The following is a 19,390-nucleotide window of genomic DNA, read 5'->3' on the forward strand; positions in this document are numbered from 1 at the left end:
GGCCTTCCCACCACTCCCTTCCCACATTCCTGGAGGCCTGCCCTGGTCACAGGGTGCTGGGGTCACAGAGGTCTCAACGTCCTCAGGGCCTCACAGAGCCTGAAGTGTGAACCGTCGTAATTATGTGACTTTTGCTGCCATGATGGAGGCAGGAAAACAGATTTCTGGAGTGAAGAGATAATGCCAAGTCCTGATGGGGTTAATTAACATTCTATGAAAGACATGGTATTTGAGCCAGACCTTGAAAGAGGAAAAAGCTTTGGAGAAGTAGACACAGGTAACGGGAGCATTCCAGGTGGAGGAAACAGTTCGGGAAAAGGCAGGAGGTAGGAAAGCCCAGGACACGTTAAGGGAAGAGTGGGGAAGCTGATGTGGTTGGAAGTTGCTGTGCCTGGAGGGTCCAGGGCATAAAGAGCCCAGGCGCCGTCAGGGAGGGAGTGGCCTCAGCTTGGAGCTGCAGAAACTGAGATTCATCAGAGCAGGGGTAGTGGGCAGGGGAAGGTGAGCACCGAGCACACTGTGTTAGTCTCCCAGGGCCACCCTAACGAAGCACCCCAGGCTGGGGAGCTTAAATAATAGACTTTTCTTCTCTCACGTTCCTGGAGGTTGGAAGTCCAAGATCAAGGTCTCAGCAGGGTTGGTTTCTTCTGAGGCCTCTCTCCTTGGCTGTGGACGGCTGTCTTCTCCCTGTGTCCTCACATCATCCTCCCTCAGTATGTGTCTGTGTCCTAATTTCATCTTTTAAGGACACCAGTTGATACTGGATTAGGGCCCAGACAGGTGACTTTGTTTCAAACTTGATTACCTCTTTAAAGACCTTACATCTTGATCGCGTTGAGCAGTGAAGTGAATGACATATAAAGAGGGGTCCCCTTGTGTCTGCAGACTCTGAGCCTGGACGCGTCATCCATGGTCTACCCCCCACAGGAGGTGTGCGGCGCCGGCACCGAGGCCATTCAGCAGTTCCTCTGCAAAGGTAAAGCCAGGCAGCCTGCCTCCTTCACTCAGTGAGCACCAGATGTGACCCCTGGGACTGCTCTGCGCCAACCAGGTGGCTGGGGGAGGCCACGGTCCCTGCCTGCTCAGAGCTCCCCAGATCTGGCAGGAGAAACAGGCAAAGCAGATTGTCACACAAGGAAGTACGATTACCGATTGTGGCTACAAGAGAGTAGAATCGGGCATCTGGTTTAGGCTGGACCCTCAGGGAAGGTCTTTCCAAGAAAGTGGCTCAACTGAAACCTGGGGGATGATTAGAAAAGAGAGAAGGATGTTCCTGGCAGAAGGAGGTGCATGTTGAAGGGCCTGGAGGGGCGGGGCAGTGGGAAGCATGATGGAGAGAAGGCCAAGTGGCTGGGTACAAAAGTAGAGGCGAGAGGAACAGACGAGGCTGGAGAGGGTACCCGGCCGGTATCAAACAGGAGAGGGATTCGATCAGATTTGCTTTTTACAAAGACCACTCCAGCTGCAGTAAAGAGGAGGGATTGGAGGAAGCAAGGACGGGGACCAGTTAGGAAGTCACTGGGGTCGTCCAGGAGAGAGGCCACCATGGGTTGGACTTGGAGGAGTGGCTAGAACCCAGGGCCACCCCTGGACTGGGTGCCAGGAGGGGAAAGCAGTACACCCAGTTACCTCCTGTCAGCCTGGATGTTCTTAATTAGGGGCTCTTGTCCACCTGTGGAAATTTTAGAACATGGCCAAGACTTGCATACATATGGTCATCTGATTTACGACAGAGGTGCCATTGCAAAGCAATGAGAAAGAAAAGCAAAGGTCTTTTCAATAAACAATTCTGAATCAATTGGATATTCATGTGGGGAAAAAAAAGAACATTAACCTAACCTCTTCCTTAGACAGGCAGCACTAACCATAAAAGACTGATAGATTAGATTTCATTAAATCAAAAACTTCTCCTCTTCAAAAAACACCATATGGGGAAAGAAAAGGCAAGCCATAAAGTTGAAGTTGATATCTGCAATGCATACATATCCAACAAAGGACTTACTCCTAGGAGATAAAAAGAACTCCTACAGATCAATAAGGAAAAGCTGTTGTCAAAAGACTTGAATCGGAATTTTATAGAAGAGAATATCCAGAGGGCCAATAGTATCTGAAAAAAGTGCTCAACATCGTTTTAGTCAATGTAAAAAATGCAAATTAACCCAGGGATGCAAGGATTCTTCAGTATACTCAGATCAATCAATGTGATACACCACATTAACAAATTAAGGAATAAAAACCATATGATCATCTCAATAGATACAGAAAAAGCTTTTGACAAAATTCAACACCATTTATGATAAAAACTCTCCAGAAAATGGGCATAGAGGGAACCTATCTCAACATAATAAAGGCCATAGACGACAAACCCACAGCAAACATCATTCTCAATGGTGAAAAACTGAAAGCATTTCCTCTAAGATCAGGAACGAGACAAGGATGTCCACTCTCACCACTATGATTCAACATAGTTTTGGAAGTCCTAGCCACAGCAGTCATAGAAGGAAAAGAAATAAAAGGAATCCAAATTGGAAAAGAAGAAGTAAAACTGTTACTGTTTGCAGATGACATGGTATTATACATAGAGAATCCTAAAAATGCCACCAAAAAACTACTAGAACTAATCAATGAGTTTGGTAAGGTTGCAGGATACAAAATTAATGCACAGAAATCTGTGGCATCCCTATACACCAACAACGAAAAATCAGAAAGAGAAATTAAGGAAACACTCCCATTTACCATTGCAACAAAAAGAATAAAATACCTAGGAATAAACCTGCCTAAGGAGGAGAAAGACTTGTACTCAGAAAACTATAAAACACTGATGAAAGAAGTCAAAGATGACATGAACAAATGGAGAAATATACCATGTTCTTGGATTGGAAGAATCAACATTGTGAAAATGACTATACTACCCAAAGCAATCTACAGATTCAGTGAAATCCCTATCAAACTACCAATGGCATTCTTCACAGAATTAGAACAAAAAATCTTACAACTCGTATGGAAACACAAAAGGCTCCGAATAGCCAAAGCAATCTTGAGAAAGAAAAACGGAGTTGGAGGAATCACGCCCCCAACTTCAAACTATACCACAAAGCTACAGTAATCAAGACAGTATGGTACTGGCACAAAAACAGAAATATAGATCAATGGTACAGGATAGAATGCCCAGAGATAAACCCACACACATATGGGCACCTAATTTATGACAAAGTAGGCAAGAACATACAATGGAGAAAAGACAGCCTCTTCAATAAGTGGTGCTGGGAGAACTGGACAGCTTACATGTAAAAGAATGAAATTAGAACACTACCTAACACTGTACACAAAAATAAACTCCAAATGGATTAAAGACTTAAATATAAGACCAGACACTATAAAACTCTTAGAGGAAAACATAGGAAAAACACTCTTTACATAAACCACAGCAAGGTCTTTTTTGACCCACCTCCTAGAGTAACAGAAATAAAAAACAAACAAATTGGACTTAATTAAAAGCTTTTGCACAGCAAAGGAAACCATAAACAAGACAAAAAGACAACCCTCGGAATGGGAGAAAATATTTGCCAATGAAACAACAGACAAAGGATTAATCTCCAAAATATACAAACAGCTTGTGGAGCTCAATATCAAGAAAGCAAACAATCCAGTTAAAAAATGGGCAGAACAAGAGGGAGGGGATATGGGGATGGATGTATACGTATAGCTGATTCACTTTGTTATACAGCAGAAACTAACACACCACTGTAAAGCAATTATACTCCAATAAAGATGTTTTAAAAAAAAATGGGTGGAAGACCTAAATAGACATTTCACCAAGGAAGACATACAGATGGCCAAGAGGCACATGAAAAGATGCTCAGCATCACTAATTGTTAGAGAAATGCAAGTCAAAACTGCAATGAGGTATCACCTCATGCCGGTCAGAATGGCCATTATCAAAAAAGCTAGAATCAATAAATGTTGGAAAGGATGTGGTGAAAAGGGAACCCTCCTACACTGTTGGTGGGAATGTAAACTGATACAACCACTATGGAAAACAGTATGGAGTTTCCTTAAAAATCTAAAAGTAGAACTACCATACGACCCAGCAATCCCACTACTGGGCATATACCCTGAGAAAACCATAATTCAAAAAGAGACATGCAGGCTTCCCTGGTGGTGCAGTGGTTAAGAGTCTGCCTGCCGATGCAGGAGCCAAGGGTTCGTGCCCCGGTCCAGGAAGATCCCACATGCCGTGGAGTGGCTAGGCCCGTGAGCCATGGCTGCTGAGCCTGCGCATCTCCATAATGGGAGAGGCCACAACAGTGAGAGGTATGCACCACAATGTTCATTGCAGCACTATTTACAATATCCAGGACATGGAACCAACCTAAATGTCCATCAACAGATGAATGGATAAGGAAGATGTGGCACATATCTACAATGGAATATTTCTCAGCCATAAAAAGAAACAAAATTGAGTTATTTGTAGTGAGGTGGATGGAGTAGAGTCTGTCATACAGCGTGAAGTAAGTCAGAAAGAGAAAAACAAATACCGTATGCTAACGCATATATATGGAATCTAAAAAAAAAAAAATGGTACTGATGAACCTAGTTGTTGCAGGGCAGGAATAAAGAGGTAGACATAGAAAATGGACTTGATGACATGGGGTGGGAGGGAGAAGCTGGGACAAAGTGAGAGTAGCATCAACATATATACACTACCGAATGTAAAATAGTTGGCTGGTGGGAAGCAGCAGCATAGCACAGGGAGATCGGCTTGGTGCTTTGTGATGGCCTAGAGGGGTGGGATCGGAAGGATGGGAAGGAGGCTCAAGAGGGAGGGGATATGGGGACATGTGTATGCATATGGCTGATTCACTTTGTTGTAAAACAGAAACTAACACAGTACTGTGAAGCAATTACACTCCAATAAAGATCTATTTTTAAAAATGCAAATTAAGACTGCAAAGAAGGACTTCCCTGGTGGTACAGTGGTTAAGAATCCACCTGCCGAAGCAGGGGACAGGGGTTCGAGCCCTGGTCCGGGAAGATCCCACATGCCATGGAGCAACTAAGCCCGTGCACCACAACTACAGAGCCCAGACGCCACAGCTACTAAAGCCCCTGTGCCTAGAACCCATGCTCCGCAACAAGAGAAGCCACTGCAATGAGAAGCCCACGTACCACAACAAAGAGTAGCCCCCACTCACCGCAACAAGAGAAAGCCCACATGCAACAATGAAGACCCAATGCAGCCAAAAATAAATAAATAAATATTTTTTAAAAAGACTGCAAAGAAATACTTAAGCCCTAAGACACCCGCTAACATGGCCAAAGTTAATCTGTCAATACCAAGAATTGGGAAGATGCGGAGCAGCTGGAGCTTCCATGCTCTGCCGGTGGGAGCATGAACCCGAAAAGACTTCAGAAAGTTATTGTCAGTATCTACTCAAGCTGAACCTTCAAATACCCTGTGACCCGTTGGCTCCACACCTCGGTAGGTGCCCGAGAAATGTGTGTGAACAAATGCCCAAAGCTACGTCTGGAAACACTCATAGCAGGACTATTCGTAACGTAGCAGAGTGGTAAGCTGTTTTATACTCACAAATGAGCACCACACAGCAACCAGAAGGAACAAGCTGCGGCTGTGCGCAACAAGCTGGCTGCGCTCACGGACACACGGGGAGTGAGAGACGCCAGACGCAAAGGAACGTGCACTTTTATCAGCACCTGAGCTCTGAACCAACCCTGATTCCTGCTTCTGCGAGTGTGTTCACTTTTAAACATTCATCAAGCTGTTCATGAAGATGTTGTGTTCTTTTCCGTGTGTATGTTATACTGCAGTTAAAAAGCAAAGAGAAGTTACACATGCATCCCACTACAGCTAATCAGGCCACGTATCTACCAAAGTAATCTTTGAGCAGCAGGTGATTGTAATGGGTACCCCGGCCAATGGTCGAGCTAGACCAAACCATTTATTTTAAAAGATTTTAAAGTTACGCAATAGTAGGTGTACAAAAGACGTAAGGAATAAAGCAGTGAACATATGTATACCTACTATACAGTTTAAAAAATAACCCGGGGACTTCCCTGGCGGTCCAGTGGTTAGGACTTGGCGCTTTCACTGCTGGGGCCTGGGTTCATTCCCTGCTCGGGGAACCAAGATCCCACAAGCCAAGCAGTGCAACCGAAAAAAAAAAATCCTTCAACTTATTTAAACTGTGTAGCAGGTATATGTATGTACGTAAAATTGTTGGTTTCACTCTTTTAAAAACATAAAAGAAAAAACCCCACAGAAGATGTCATACTAGGTGATTCTATGCCCTGCTTTTTTCACTCAAGAATAGGTCTTGGGCCTTTTCCCATCCCAGAATGTGTGGATCAGCCTTGTTGTAAACTGCTGTAGAGTATTTCACATGGCGGAGCCCCATCACTTATGTATGGAAGTTATTTCGAGTTTTCCCCTGGAATGAATGTTTTACCCCACACCTCCCTGGCAGGCAATAGTAGGGTTGGTAGGTGAAGGCGGGACAAGGGTACCTGGGAAGGTACCCTAGGGCCCTGCTGCGTTACAATCACAACTCTGTTTGCCTCTGAAGAGGTTACATCAGTTTACATTCCATGAGGAGTATCCCAGACGACTCTTCTTCCCCACAACCTGGCTAATGCTTGGTGAGATCTTTAAAAGTCTTCTAATCTGATGGGTAAACAAGAGAGCCTATTACTATTTTAATGTAATTTCCTTGATTATTTGAATTTTTTTCATATGTCTACTGCCCATTTTTTGTATTTCTTGTGAATTGCCTATTTATATCCTTTGGTAGGGGAAAAAAGGTGACTTTGACTACATTAAAATCTAAACAACTTTACCTCAAAAGGATACTATCATCAAAGTTAAAAAGACAAGTTACCAACTGGAAGAAGATAGTTGCAACATATATTATAGACCCAAGGTTATTAACTACAGTATGTAAAGAGCACCTACAAATCAGCAGGATTTAGGCAGAATGGGCAAAGATTATGAATCCTTTCAGATGATGCAGGAGGACACTACACAGGGCCAGAGAAGGCAAGCATCTTGCCCATACACGAGAAATTGTGGGTGAAGCTGGGTCTCGGACCCAGGCTTCTTTATTGAGTTCAGGCTTTTTCCATCACCTCATTCTCACTTGGATGGTAAAGAGGCAGGTGGGGGGAGGGGCGGTATTTATTCACTCAGCTGATGCTTATTGAGCTCTTGCCACATTTAAGGCCCAAGCGTTAGGCCCGTGAGCAGCATTGGAGGGCTCAGCGTCTAGCAGAGAGGTGCAGTGGACTGAGGTAGGAATGGGACAGGATGCTGGCAGGGGTCGGGTGGTGGGTGAGAGCGGCAGGAGTGGACTGTCCTGGGTTCCGAGGTTGTCTCCTCCCTCCTGGTCATCTGGTGTCCGTCTCTTGCAGCGTCCGGGCTGGAATACTACCCCCCTTCTCAGTACCTGCTGCCAGTCCTGGAGCAAGATGGAGCCGAGAACTCCCGGGACAGCCCCAGTGGGCCCACGGACAGGTTCTCTAGCGAGGAGGTAGACTGGCAGGTAAGGCGCACCTAAGTGCTGGCGTGTGGCGTTGGGGCAAGGAGTACGCAGCCCCTCTGGGCACAGGGGAGATGTTCAGAGCATCAGCCCCCAGAGTCTTCTATCAAATTAGAACTCACCTCCCTTCAAGCCCGTGTGCTTAGAAGCTTTTACAAGGCTTCCTAGGTGGCCTCAGCCCACTAGCTCACCAGCGACAGCCTTGCTGTGCTCCTCTCTGTCCCTGAACCCTTCGGGGCCGTGGAACCCCTCTGCTGGAATTCTCCCCACTCACTTTCTCCCAATAACTCAGTCTCCTCCTTCAGTTCCTAGTTGAAACCTCACGTCCTCTGAGTAAGCCTTCCCTGACACAGCAGCCCAGTTCAGGTCTGTGCATGTTCTCAGAATGCCCCGTGCATTTTCTTGGGGGCATGTGTTGCTGAACTCAGGTTCAGCTGCTCGTTGTTCAGGAATCCAATACTGAGAGACAGGCGTTGGGTAAAAGGAAAGATAGCTGTATTGGGGAAGCTGGAAATCCTGGGAAGATGGTGGATTCGTGTCCCAAGGAACCAACTCTCCACTGTCGGGGCAAGAGCTTTTAAAGGGGAGTTTCAGGGGTATATAGGCAGAAGGAGGGGGCTAAGTGCAGAACAGCATTGTCAGCTCTGACAGTCATCTTTCTTTTTTTTTTTTTTTTTTTGCGGGCCTCTCACCGTTGCGGCCTCTCCCATTGCGGAGCACGGGCTCCGGACGCGCAGGCTCAGCGGCCATGGCTCACGGGCCCAGCTGCTCTGCGGCATGTGGGATCCTCCCAGACCGGGGCACGAACCTGCGTCCCCTGCATCAGCAGGCGGACTCTCAACCACTGCGCCACCAGGGAAGCCCCTGATAGTCATCTTGAAGTTGGTTAGGTGGTGACCTGAACCGCATCAAAGAGATTGTTTTAGGTACAGTTAATCTTTAACTCCAGGGTCAGTTTGTTTCCATTTCCTTGAGATTAATTCTTGGAATTGTGTGAGATGGAGCAGTTTGTCATGGCTACAGTCTGGTCATCATGTAGTTAATTTCTTCCACCTGTGGCGGTTTCAGTATCTGCAAAACAGCTCAAAGGCGGTGGCTCAGAATGTTATCTATCGCCCTTGAGGAGGAGCTAAAGGTCCTTGACTTTGTTTAATGGCTAAACTATTATTTTGCCTTGCTGACTGTTTTCCTTTGCTTCTGTAATTTCTCATTTCTCTGGTTAAGTTTCTTCTTTGGCTAAAGTTTCTCTACAGACAAGTGGCAGGTGGAGGACATTATGGGCCAGGAGGGGCAGAATCTGTCCTAGGAAGGTAGCCTAGGGCCCTGCTACGTTACAATCACAGCTCTAAATTACAAGGAGAATTACATGGAAGAGGATTTGTTTACTGTGTGTCTTCCTGCTGGATGGAGCTTCGGGACAGTGGCCCTCCCGGGTCCCTGGGGGTGAACTAGGTCAGGAATGGAGGAGGAAGCTCAGAAACTGCCTCTGCCCCCCACCTGTCTGCTCCCCCACCCCCACCCCTGGAGGACCACAAACCTGGGCCTCCGATGGCTGGGAAGGGGAGCACCAGCTGTAGCCAGTTTGGCTTCATTACTTCCACTGATTTTTTTTTTGATTATTCTCTGGTTCCCTGGTGCCCCCCCCCCCCCCCCCCCCCCCCCCCGTATTCCAGAACTGCTGTGAAGGCTTTCATAGGGTTACGTTTCCTCTGACAGTTCAGTGAGAATTCGAGAGGGAGGAGATTACTGTCCAGGAAAATTGTGTCAATTTATGCTCTCAAAGTATTTACAACATATATTTCTGATGAAGGATTAGCAGACTGAACGTACAAAGAACTCTGGAATCAATATGAAACAGAAAACCATCCTAAGAGAAAAAATAGACCGAAGATATATCAATAGGTACTTTACAGAATAAAATAGTACAAATGATCAATAAGTATGAAAAAATGCCCAGCTTCACTAGTAGTTAGGAACAGGTAAATTAAAACAATGAAATGCCGTTTTCCTCCCCAGATTGGCACAGATTTCACTATGATAATTTCTGTTAGCCAGAGTGTGGGGAAGCAGTGACCCCATAAATTGGTGTTGGGAATGGAAATCAGTCTCCCCACTGTTGACGATAACTTGACAAAATATGTCAACACTTCAGATGGGCACAGCCTACAATCCAAAGTTCCATTTCTCAGTATATACCCCAGAGAAACACTTGCACAAAGAGACACTCAGAGGAATGTTTGTTGCAGCCTTACTTATGGTGGTGAAGTATTGGCCGCCCCCGAGATGTCCATCAGTGGGAAGAGACTGAACTGACATGTCCTATTTGTACGGTGAGAAGGATCTGTTCAGGCTTGGGTCACAGGACAGGTGGACAAGTGAAAAGGACAACTTGAACACAATGAAAATATTCAATAATATATTTCCATTTTTATGTTTTAAAAGGAGGTTCAAATACATAAGAAAACAGATCAGTAATTGCCGGTGACTGGGAATAAGAGGAGGGTTTGATGATAGGGGCACAAGGGAATTTAGGGGGTTATGGGACTGGTCTACATCTTGATGGTAGTGACGATTACGACACTGTATGCAGTTGTCAAAACTCATAGGACTACATTTCTTCCAAAGGATGGGTTTTACAGTATGTAAATTATATCTTCATTAAAAAATGTTTATATATATATATATGCACACACATACAAATATATGTATTTTTCCAAAGGCACAAGTTGTACGTAAGTAGCTGCATGGGGTTGGGTCTGATAATGATGTTTACATAGGGGCGGGGGATGGGGAGCATGGAGGGGGGGTTGGGCGGGAATCAGGATTAGGCCCAGGAGTGGTCAATGGGTCCTTCTTATTTTTTTATTTTTTATAAATTTATTTATTTATTTTGGCTGCGTTGGGTCTTCGTTGCTGCGCGCGGGCTTTCCCTAGTTGACACGAGTGGGGGCTACTCTTCGTTGCAGTGTGCAGGCTTCTCATTGCAGGGGCTTCTCTTGTTGTGGAGCACGGGCTCTAGGTGTGCGGGCTTCAGTAGCTGTGGCTTGCGGGCTGTAGAGCGCAGGCTCAGTAGTTGTGGCTCACGGGCTTAGTTGCTCTGTGGCCTGTGGGATCTTCCTGGACCAGGACTCAAACCCGTGTCCCCTGCCTTGGCAGGCTGATTCTTTTTTTTTTTTTTTTTAAATTTAATAGTGTTTATTTATTTTTACTTGTTGACAGTTTGCTTTATTTATTTACTTATGGCTGTGTTGGGTCTTCGTTTCCGTGCGAGGGCTTCCTCTAGTTGCGGCAAGTGGAGGCCACTCTTCATCGCGGTGCGTGGGCCTCTCACTATCGCGGCCTCTTGTTGCGGAGCACAGGCTCCAGATGCGCAGGCTCAGTAATTGTGGCTCACGGGCCCAGCTGCTCCGCGGCATGTGGGATCTTCCCAGACCAGGGCTCGAACCCGTGTCCCCTGCATTGGCAGGCAGATTCTCAACCACTGCGCCACCAGGGAAGCCCGGCAGACTGATTCTTAACCACTGCACCACCAGGGAAGTCACAATGGGTACTTTTATATGCATGGGCTTTTTACAAGGAGAATATATTCAGATGTTATTTGTATAATTAAAGATTAACTTAAGATTTTTCCTGTGCTGAGGTAGGAGGAAATTTTTTTATTTCTTTATAGGATGCTGCTTTTACAGTTCAGACAGACACTGATCCTGGTCTCAGAGCCAGATGGCTAAATAGAAGGCCTGCTAAAAAAAAAAAAAAAAAAGTGTGCACGTGCTGACGTTTGATTACAAAACTAGTTCACGCTCCTTGTTGTAAATCTAAACAATACAGAAATAGATGAAGTGAATGTCACCCCTCCTACCCTGCAGTCCCACCCACTGGAGGAATCGCCATGAGCTGATTAATGAACCTCCTTTGTAGCTTTTGTCTCAACAACCACAAAGCTCAGACTAGAGCCTTGATGGTGGTGTTTTTACAGGAACCGTGCTGCCCACACAGTGAAAGCTGGCAGACATCCTTCTCTAGCTACACCCTCATTCGCCCTATCGTTTGACAGTTGTGTATTCATTGTGTGGATGAACCACGACTTACTGAAGTAATCGCATTTTGATGGACATTTGAGTTACTTTCAGTGCTTTCACTCTTTTGAACAATTCCTCAGGAACTTGAGCACATGCCTCTGGGCATTTGTAAGTGTTTTGGTGGCTGGAGCTGGGTACTTGCAGGTGTGTTGTGCAGACATACAAGGGAATCAGATACCCATTCTTGGTCTCTTTTTCGGAGCACTGTGCCTTCTCAGTGCTGCATCAACAGAACTGCCTTGAAGACCTTCCTACAGTGGGCCAAGTCCAGTGATTCTCAACCCTCGTGTCCACCAAAACCATCTGGAACCCTTTATCGAACAATCATCCCCCTCATCCCACCCACCCCAGCCCTCTGATGCAGTCGTCTGGATGTGCCTGCAAATCTGAGTGGTGTCAGGCTGCCCCGGGGACTCTGTCCAGCGAGAACCGCTGCTGCCCACCTTCTCTTGACCCCACTCTCTTTTTTTTCCTCCCAGAATAGGTTCTCAGACTATGAGAAGAGGAAGGTAAGAAAATGCCTTTTGTCCTCTGTCACTTTTATTCTCATTAAGCATCTCAACTGTTATAAAAGATTTGAGGAAACAAGTTCTTCCTGGCTCTAAATTAGAGAGTAAAGTAACTGTTACCCCTTACATACGTTGCCTCACCACAGTCTCACGCAGCCTTGGTGGCTGGGAGGGTGTCTCCACTTGACAGATGAGAAGACTGAGGCTTGGAGAGGTTGAGCCCAACCCCAGGCTCTAAACCACTAGCCCGTGCCAGTGAAGAGACCGTTTTATTACAGTCGGGCCCTGCAGGGGCGAGGTTCAGTGTTCAGACCTGTCGCCTGTACCGTTCAGAGTTGGGGGGTGGATTCCCCCTGCTGTCATGTCCTAACACCCACAGAGCCTGTGCCAGTACTCACCAGGATCTACGTTCTTCCAGGAACAAAAGCTGCTGGAGAAACTCGAGTTCGAACGGCGCCTGGAACTCGGGCAGCGAGAGCACGCCCAGCTGCTTCAGCAGAGCAACAGCCAGAAGGACGAGATCCTTCAGACGGTCAAGGAGGTTTGTGAGCGGCTAAGTGGAGTCAGGCCCGTCTGCTCCCTCTGCCAGGGGCCTCCTGACTCAGGCTGAGGTCCCTCTGCTGTGGGAAGGCGGTGGGAGTGAGCTCTCTCACTTCCCCCTCCAGGACATGGCGGGGGGGGGGGTTTGTCCATACAGATCATCTCATCCAGCCCCTCCGGTGCCTGGACACCCTGAGGCCTAGCGACACACCTGGTCCAAGGTCATGTGGAAAGGGCTGGCGGGACAGAGACAGGAAACCTAGTCTCCGCATCCCAGGCCAGGGCCCCTGGCTGCCCTGTGGCGTCTGGGGGTGGGTAGGTGGTCCCCCCACTGACTCGGGACCTCTGCCTGTCCTGCCGCAGGAGCAGTCCCGGCTGGAGCAGGGCCTGAGCGAGCGCCAGCGCTACCTGGATGCAGAGCGGCAGCGGCTGCAGGAGCAGCTGAAGCAGACAGAGCAGAACATCTCCAACCGGATCCAGAAGCTCCTGCAGGAGAATCAGAGGTCAGGCTCCCATCCACCCGGCCCCCAGACCCAGAGACCTTCCCCCACCTGATACCCTTTGAGGAGCTCAGGATAGAGGTGCATTTCTCCCTCACGGTCTCTGATTCTGCCCAAGGTCTCGGTGCTGCAATTCACACCAGCTTAAAAAGAAGGTGATCTGGGCATGACCAGGTTTGCCTCTTGTTTTGGGGCTGCTACTGATTGGAGCTTTGCCTCCCAAGTTTCCCATCTGTAAAATAGGTAGTTTTAACAAGTCAAAATCACGTCCCGTGCCAACGTTTTGGGTTCCAAGTCACCAGTCACACTGAGGACAGCCATTTGCCTTATAGTGAGATTGGCTTTAACACAGATCCTGCCCAAGGCAAGAGCTGCAGGGAGCAGATCAGATAGAGGTCGCACGGAGCCCGAGAAGGGTTAGTTGGGGGTCTCTTGGGGAAAGACTTCAGAAACAGGCTTCCACCACCACCACCCCCCATTGCTTCCAGCCTCCCTTTCCACTATCCTCTGAGTCTCTTTCTCCTCCCTCACCCGCAGTTATGCAGAGCCGGAGGGAGCCGGCTAGCCTGCCGTGCACAGTGCGCTCACCACCAAGGGCGCCCGTGAAAGCTGCCATCTGTTGAGGGCTTGTTACATGCCAGGCACTTTTTATTTTCTCATTCACTCATTACCAACAGTCCATGAAGTTTTAAAAAATTATTATTCCCATTTCACAGATGAGGAGCTGGGGTTTGGAGTGGTTGAGGAATTAGCCTGAGAACACAGAGGCCCTAAGTGGTCGGTGCCTAAGCCCCCCTGAGCCATTCTTTTGGAAATGGGCCCGCTGGTGACTACAGGCTTTTCTTGGTTTCCTCCACAGGCAAAAGAAAAGTTCTGAGATTCTGAAGTCGCTGGAAAATGAAAGGTAAGTGTTCTGCTCTAGTGGGTTTTTTTGGGCGCTGCCTTCCTTCCTGGGGATGCATGGCTCTGGGGAGAGAAGGTCTTGTGATTCTCAAGGATTATGCCAGAAAGTTTCCCTAAAGCTATGAGGAGATTCACCTCCTCAGGAAGTATTGAATTAGAAAGAATCGCTGCCTTCAAGTTTGTTAAAACACATAGACACTCCTGAGAAAAATTCAGAGACGTGAATAAGAATGTATATATAATGTCCTACTATATTTTTAGAATAAAAAAATAGAAAAAAGTCCACATCTCTGGGAAGAAAAACTTGGTTACGTAAATTATGTACAGAGGAATAATCTGTAGCCATTAAATATTTTATAGAAGAACATTCCTTATTAAGGGAAATACACCATATTGCTAAGTGGAAAAGTGGTGTCTACACTATATCATTTCTTAAAGACACTCTGCCTATATCTGCTCAGAAAGCAAAAGGACGTTGAACATTTTTGAGAGGCAGGAATTGGAGGTGGTGATCTTGTTTTTTCCCCTTTGTGTTTTCTGCATGTTTCAAATCGACTGCACTGAGGTGCCCACCTTAGTGATTAGAAATGGAGGGACAGCCCCTACCCCCCATTCCCTGGGTATTAATGTGAATCCCTCCTGGTTCTCAGGGACCCTAGACTATCAGTGTGGACCTGGCTGCTGTGCTTTGCGGGAGCCTCCCCTCCCCGTGGGCCCAGCCTTCCTGGCTCCTGGCTGCTGTGCAGGCCTCCTGCAAGGGGCTCCCATGGGGTTGCAGTGTAACCCCACCACCCTGTCCACTTCAGCCGGGAGCGGTGGCAGCCAGGCTGGTCTAGGCCGAGCTGAGCTGTGGCCGGAGGCATCGCTTATTCAGCACGCTGACTGAGTGCCCTCTCTGGGCTAGGCCTGGGCTATGCCTAGGGTCCAGGGATGCGCACCAGATACGGCCTTCCCCTGAGCAGCCTGTGGGCCTGGGCAGGAGGCAGGAGTGCTCAGACGATACATGCTGCTTCCAATGAAGTCAGACCCTGCGAGAAACATTAAAGGATGCTGTCCCCCTCCCAGCCACTGTGCCAGTGTGGTGTGGGGGGCAAAAAGTGTACACACAAGTGACATGCACATACATACATGCCATTACTTTTTAAATTTTCACTTATTATATCACAGATGTATTTCCATGCCCAAAACCTCATCATTTGTACTAGCTGTAGCGAATTCCACTACATCATTATATCATAACTTACGTAATTAGCCCTCTGAACATTTAAGTGGTTTCTGGCGTTTCATAATTACAAACAATATATATTACTGTAAACATCTAGGTATACCCTTACGCACTTATGTGAATGTTTTTGAAGGAACTATTCGAAGAACACTTTGATAGTATTGTCAGACTGCCTTCCAAGAACATTTTACCAGTTTACACTCCTCTCAGCAGTATATGAAGTACCCACTTCTCCACCTTCACTGCCATCACCAGTGGTTATCGGTTTTTTTAATCTCAGCCAACCCGATAGGTGAAAAGATTTTGCTTCTTTCATTATCAGTGGTGTTAAGAATCTTTCCATATGTTCTTTGGTCACTTTTATTTAAGCATCAGTGAATTGGCTGTTTGTATCCTTGGCCCATTTTTCTAAGGGAATGTTTATCTTTTTATGCAAGAAACTCTTAAAGTTAACAGGGCCCCAGTGGAGGCACATGGTGCTGTGGGCATTCAGAGTATGCCTAAGTTCTCACATCTGGGAGGACTTCTTGAAGGAGGTGGTGTTCATCTGATGGGATTCCCTGTTGGAAATGTTACTGATACATTTGCTGAATAAATGGATTGATCTTTTTCTAGAATAAGAATGGAACAGTTGATGTCCATAACCCAGGAGGAGACAGAGAACCTACGGCGCCGTGAGATTGCCTGTGAGTCTCAGGGTGGGGTAGGGCAGGGCAGGGTCCTGGGAGCAGAGTATGGCCAACTGAGGGGCAGGAGGGGGCAGCCATCCCCCTTTTGGTCACATATAGAGGGCGCTGAGTGTTACCCCTCAAGAGGAGCGGTCAAGTCCCGTCATGGAGCGTGGGCTCTGAGGTCAGCTGAACTTGGATTCAGAATCCCAGCTCAGGCACAAGCCGTATGACCTAAGGGGCATTACTGGTCCCTCTCAGTTTTCATGTCTATAAAATGGGGAGAAAGGTAATTATCTGCCTCGTGGGGTCATTACGAGGGTCAATAAGATCATGCTGGTGCAAAGTGAGCTGTTCGCAAAGCGTGGCTGTTAGGACTACTCTCCTCGAGGGCTGTGGTGGCCTCTCGAGCCCCTGGGAACTCGCCTTCCTGTCGCTCCCTGAGTGGTCCTGGGGCACCACACTGTCCACACAAACAAGAGGGAGGTCTCCCCATCTGATCCTGAGAACATCAAGCCATGTGGCAGGGAAGGCAAGGAGGCAGTTCCTCGTTGTTATTTAAAATAAGGAATGATTCTTTTTGGATCACCCCATTCTTCAGAGCCTGAGTGATAGAATGGGATATTGTGTGCACCTTAAGCCGAGGTTCACTGTGTACCAGGCAGTGGCCCAGCACTTTCCATACACCATTTCATCCTACTATCTCCTGATGAGGTATCATATCATTAATATCCCTATTTTATTTCATTTTATTATTTTTTAACATCTTTATTGGAGTATAACTGCTTTACAGTGGTGTTAGTTTCTGCTTTATAACAAAGTGAATCAGCTATACATATATCCCCATATCTCCTCCCTCTTGTGTCTCCCTCCCACCCTCCCTATCCCACCCCTCTAGGTGGACACAAAGCACCGAGCTGATCTCCCTTAAAGGATTAGTGCAGGGGTGGAAAAAAATCAGGATTTAAACATACTTTGAAAAGAAAGCTCCCACATGAGCTAAAACAAAGTTACAGTCCAGGTTATAGGAATCTAGGTTACATGGCAAATTGTTATAAAGTAGCTTCCAGGGCTTCCCTGGTGGCCCAGTGGTTGAGAGTCTGCCTGCCGATGCAGGGGACATGGGTTTGTGCCCTGGTCCGGGAAGATCCCACATGCCGTGGAGCGGCTGGGCCCGTGAGCCATGGCCGCTGAGCCTGCGCGTCCAGAGCCTGTGCTCCGCAACGGGAGAGGCCACAACAGTGAGAGGCCCGCATACCGCAAAAAAAAAAAAAAAAAAAGTAGCTTCCATGTCCTGGCTATTGTAAACAGAGCTGCAGTGAACATTATGGTACGTGACTCTGAATTACGGTTTTCTCAGGGTATATGCCCAGTAGTCGGATTGCTGGGTCGTGTGGTAGTTCTATTATTAGTTTCTTAAGGAACCTCCATACTGTTCTCCATAGTGGCTGTATCAATTTACATTCCCACCAACAGTGCAAGAGGGTTCCCTTTTCTCCACACCCTCTCCAGCGTTTATTGTTTGCAGATTTTTTGGTGATGGCCATTCTGACTGGTGTGAGGTGATACCTCATTGTAGTTTTGATTTGCATTTCTCTAATGATTAGTGATGTTGAGCATCCTTTCATGTGTTTGTTGGCAATCTGTATATCTTCTTGGGAGAAATGTCTATTTAGGTCTTCTGCCCATTTTTGGATTGGGTTGTTTGGTTTTTTGATACTGAGCTGCATGAGCTGCTTGTAAATTTTGGAGATTAATCCTTTGTCAGTTGCTTCATCTGCAAATATTTTCTCCCATTCTGAGGGTTGTCTTTCCATCTTGTTTATGGTTTCCTTTGCTGTGCAAAAGCTTTTAAGTTTTATTAGGTCCCATTTGTTTATTTTTGTTTTTATTTCCATTTCTCTAGGAGGTGGGTCAAAAAGGATCTTGCTGTGATTTATGTTATAGAGTGTTCTACCTATGTTTTCCTCTAAAAGTTTTATAATGTCTGGCCTTACATTTAGGTCTTTAATCCATTTTGAGTTTATTTTTGTGTATGGTGTTAGGGAGTGTTCTAATTTCATTTTTACATGTAGCTGTCTAGTTTTCCCAGCACCACTTATTGAAGAGGCTGTCTTTTCTCCACTGTATAGTCTTGCCTACTTTATCGAATATAAGGTGACCATATGTGCGTTGATTTATCTCTGGGCTTTCTATCCTGTTCCATTGATCTATATTTCTGTTTTTGTTCCAGGACCATACTGTCTTGATTACTGTAGCTTTGTGGTATAGTCTGAAGTCCAGGAGCCTGATTCCTCCAGCTCCATTTTTCTTTCTCAAGATTGCTTTGGCTATTCGGGGTCTCTTGTGTTTCCATACAAATTGTGAAATTTTTTGTTCTAGTTCTGTGAAAAATGCTATTGGTAGTTTGATAGGGATTGCATTGATAGGGATTGCATTGAATCTGTAGGTTGCTTTGGGTAGTATAGTCATTTTCACAATGTTGATTCTTCCAATCCAAGAACATGGTATATCTCTCCATCTGTTTGTATCATCTTTAACTTCTTTCATCAGTGTCTTATAGTTTCTGCATACAGGTCTTTTTTCTCCTTAGGTAGGTTTATTCCTAGGTATTTTATTCTTTTTGTTGCAATGGTAAATGGGAGTGTTTCCTTAATTTCTCTCTCTGATTTTTTTTTTTTTTTGGTGTATAGGAATGCCAGAGATTTCTGTGCATTAATTTTGTATCCTGCAACCTCACCAGACTCATTGATTATCTCTAGTAGTTTTCCTGTAGCATCTTTGGGATTCTCTATGTATAGTGTCATGTCATCTGCAAACAGTGACAGCTTTACCTCTTTTCCAATTTGGATTCCTTTTATTTTTCTTCTCTGACTGCTGTGGCTAAAACTTCCAAAACTATGTTGAATAATAGTGGTGAGAGTGGACAACCTTGTCTTGTTCCTGATCTTAGTGGAAATGGTTTCAGTTTTTTACCATTGAGAATGATGTTGGCTGTGGGTTTGTCATATATGGCCTTTATTATGTTGAGGTAAGTTCCCTCTATGCCTACTTTCTGGAGGGTTTTTATCATAAATGGGTGTTGAATTTTGTCAAAAGCTCTTTCTGCATCTGTTGAGATGATCATATGGTTTTTCTCCTTCAGTTTGTTAATATGGTTTATCACATTGATTGATTTGCATATACTGAAGAATCTTTGCATTTCTGGGATAAACCCCACTTGATCATGGTGTATGATCCTTTTAATGTGCTGTTGGATTCTGTTTGCTAGTATTTTGTTGAGGATTTTTGCATCTATGTTCATCAGTGATATTGGCCTGTAGTTTTCTTTCTTTGTAACATCTGTCTGGTTTTGGTATCAGGGTGATGGTGGCCTTGTAGAATGAGTTTGGAAGTGTTCCTCCCTCTGCTAT

At 46.1% G+C, this 19,390-nt stretch overlaps 1 protein-coding gene across 1 annotated transcript in view; it reads left to right on the forward strand.

The window, feature by feature from the left end:
• The window catches only part of LRSAM1 (leucine rich repeat and sterile alpha motif containing 1), a 43,505-nt gene that overhangs the window by 6,672 nt on the left and 17,443 nt on the right, over positions 1–19,390 (forward strand). Inside the window, exons 8-14 of the mRNA XM_065879952.1 lie at positions 886–976; positions 7,426–7,556; positions 12,112–12,141; positions 12,560–12,682; positions 13,045–13,184; positions 14,041–14,085; positions 15,925–15,995. Coding sequence (XP_065736024.1) covers positions 886–976; positions 7,426–7,556; positions 12,112–12,141; positions 12,560–12,682; positions 13,045–13,184; positions 14,041–14,085; positions 15,925–15,995 — 631 coding nt within the window. The remainder of the gene's footprint in view (positions 1–885; positions 977–7,425; positions 7,557–12,111; positions 12,142–12,559; positions 12,683–13,044; positions 13,185–14,040; positions 14,086–15,924; positions 15,996–19,390) is intronic.

The sequence above is a fragment of the Phocoena phocoena genome, chromosome 6 (assembly GCF_963924675.1).
Source record: "Phocoena phocoena chromosome 6, mPhoPho1.1, whole genome shotgun sequence".
Lineage (NCBI taxonomy): Eukaryota > Metazoa > Chordata > Mammalia > Artiodactyla > Phocoenidae > Phocoena > Phocoena phocoena.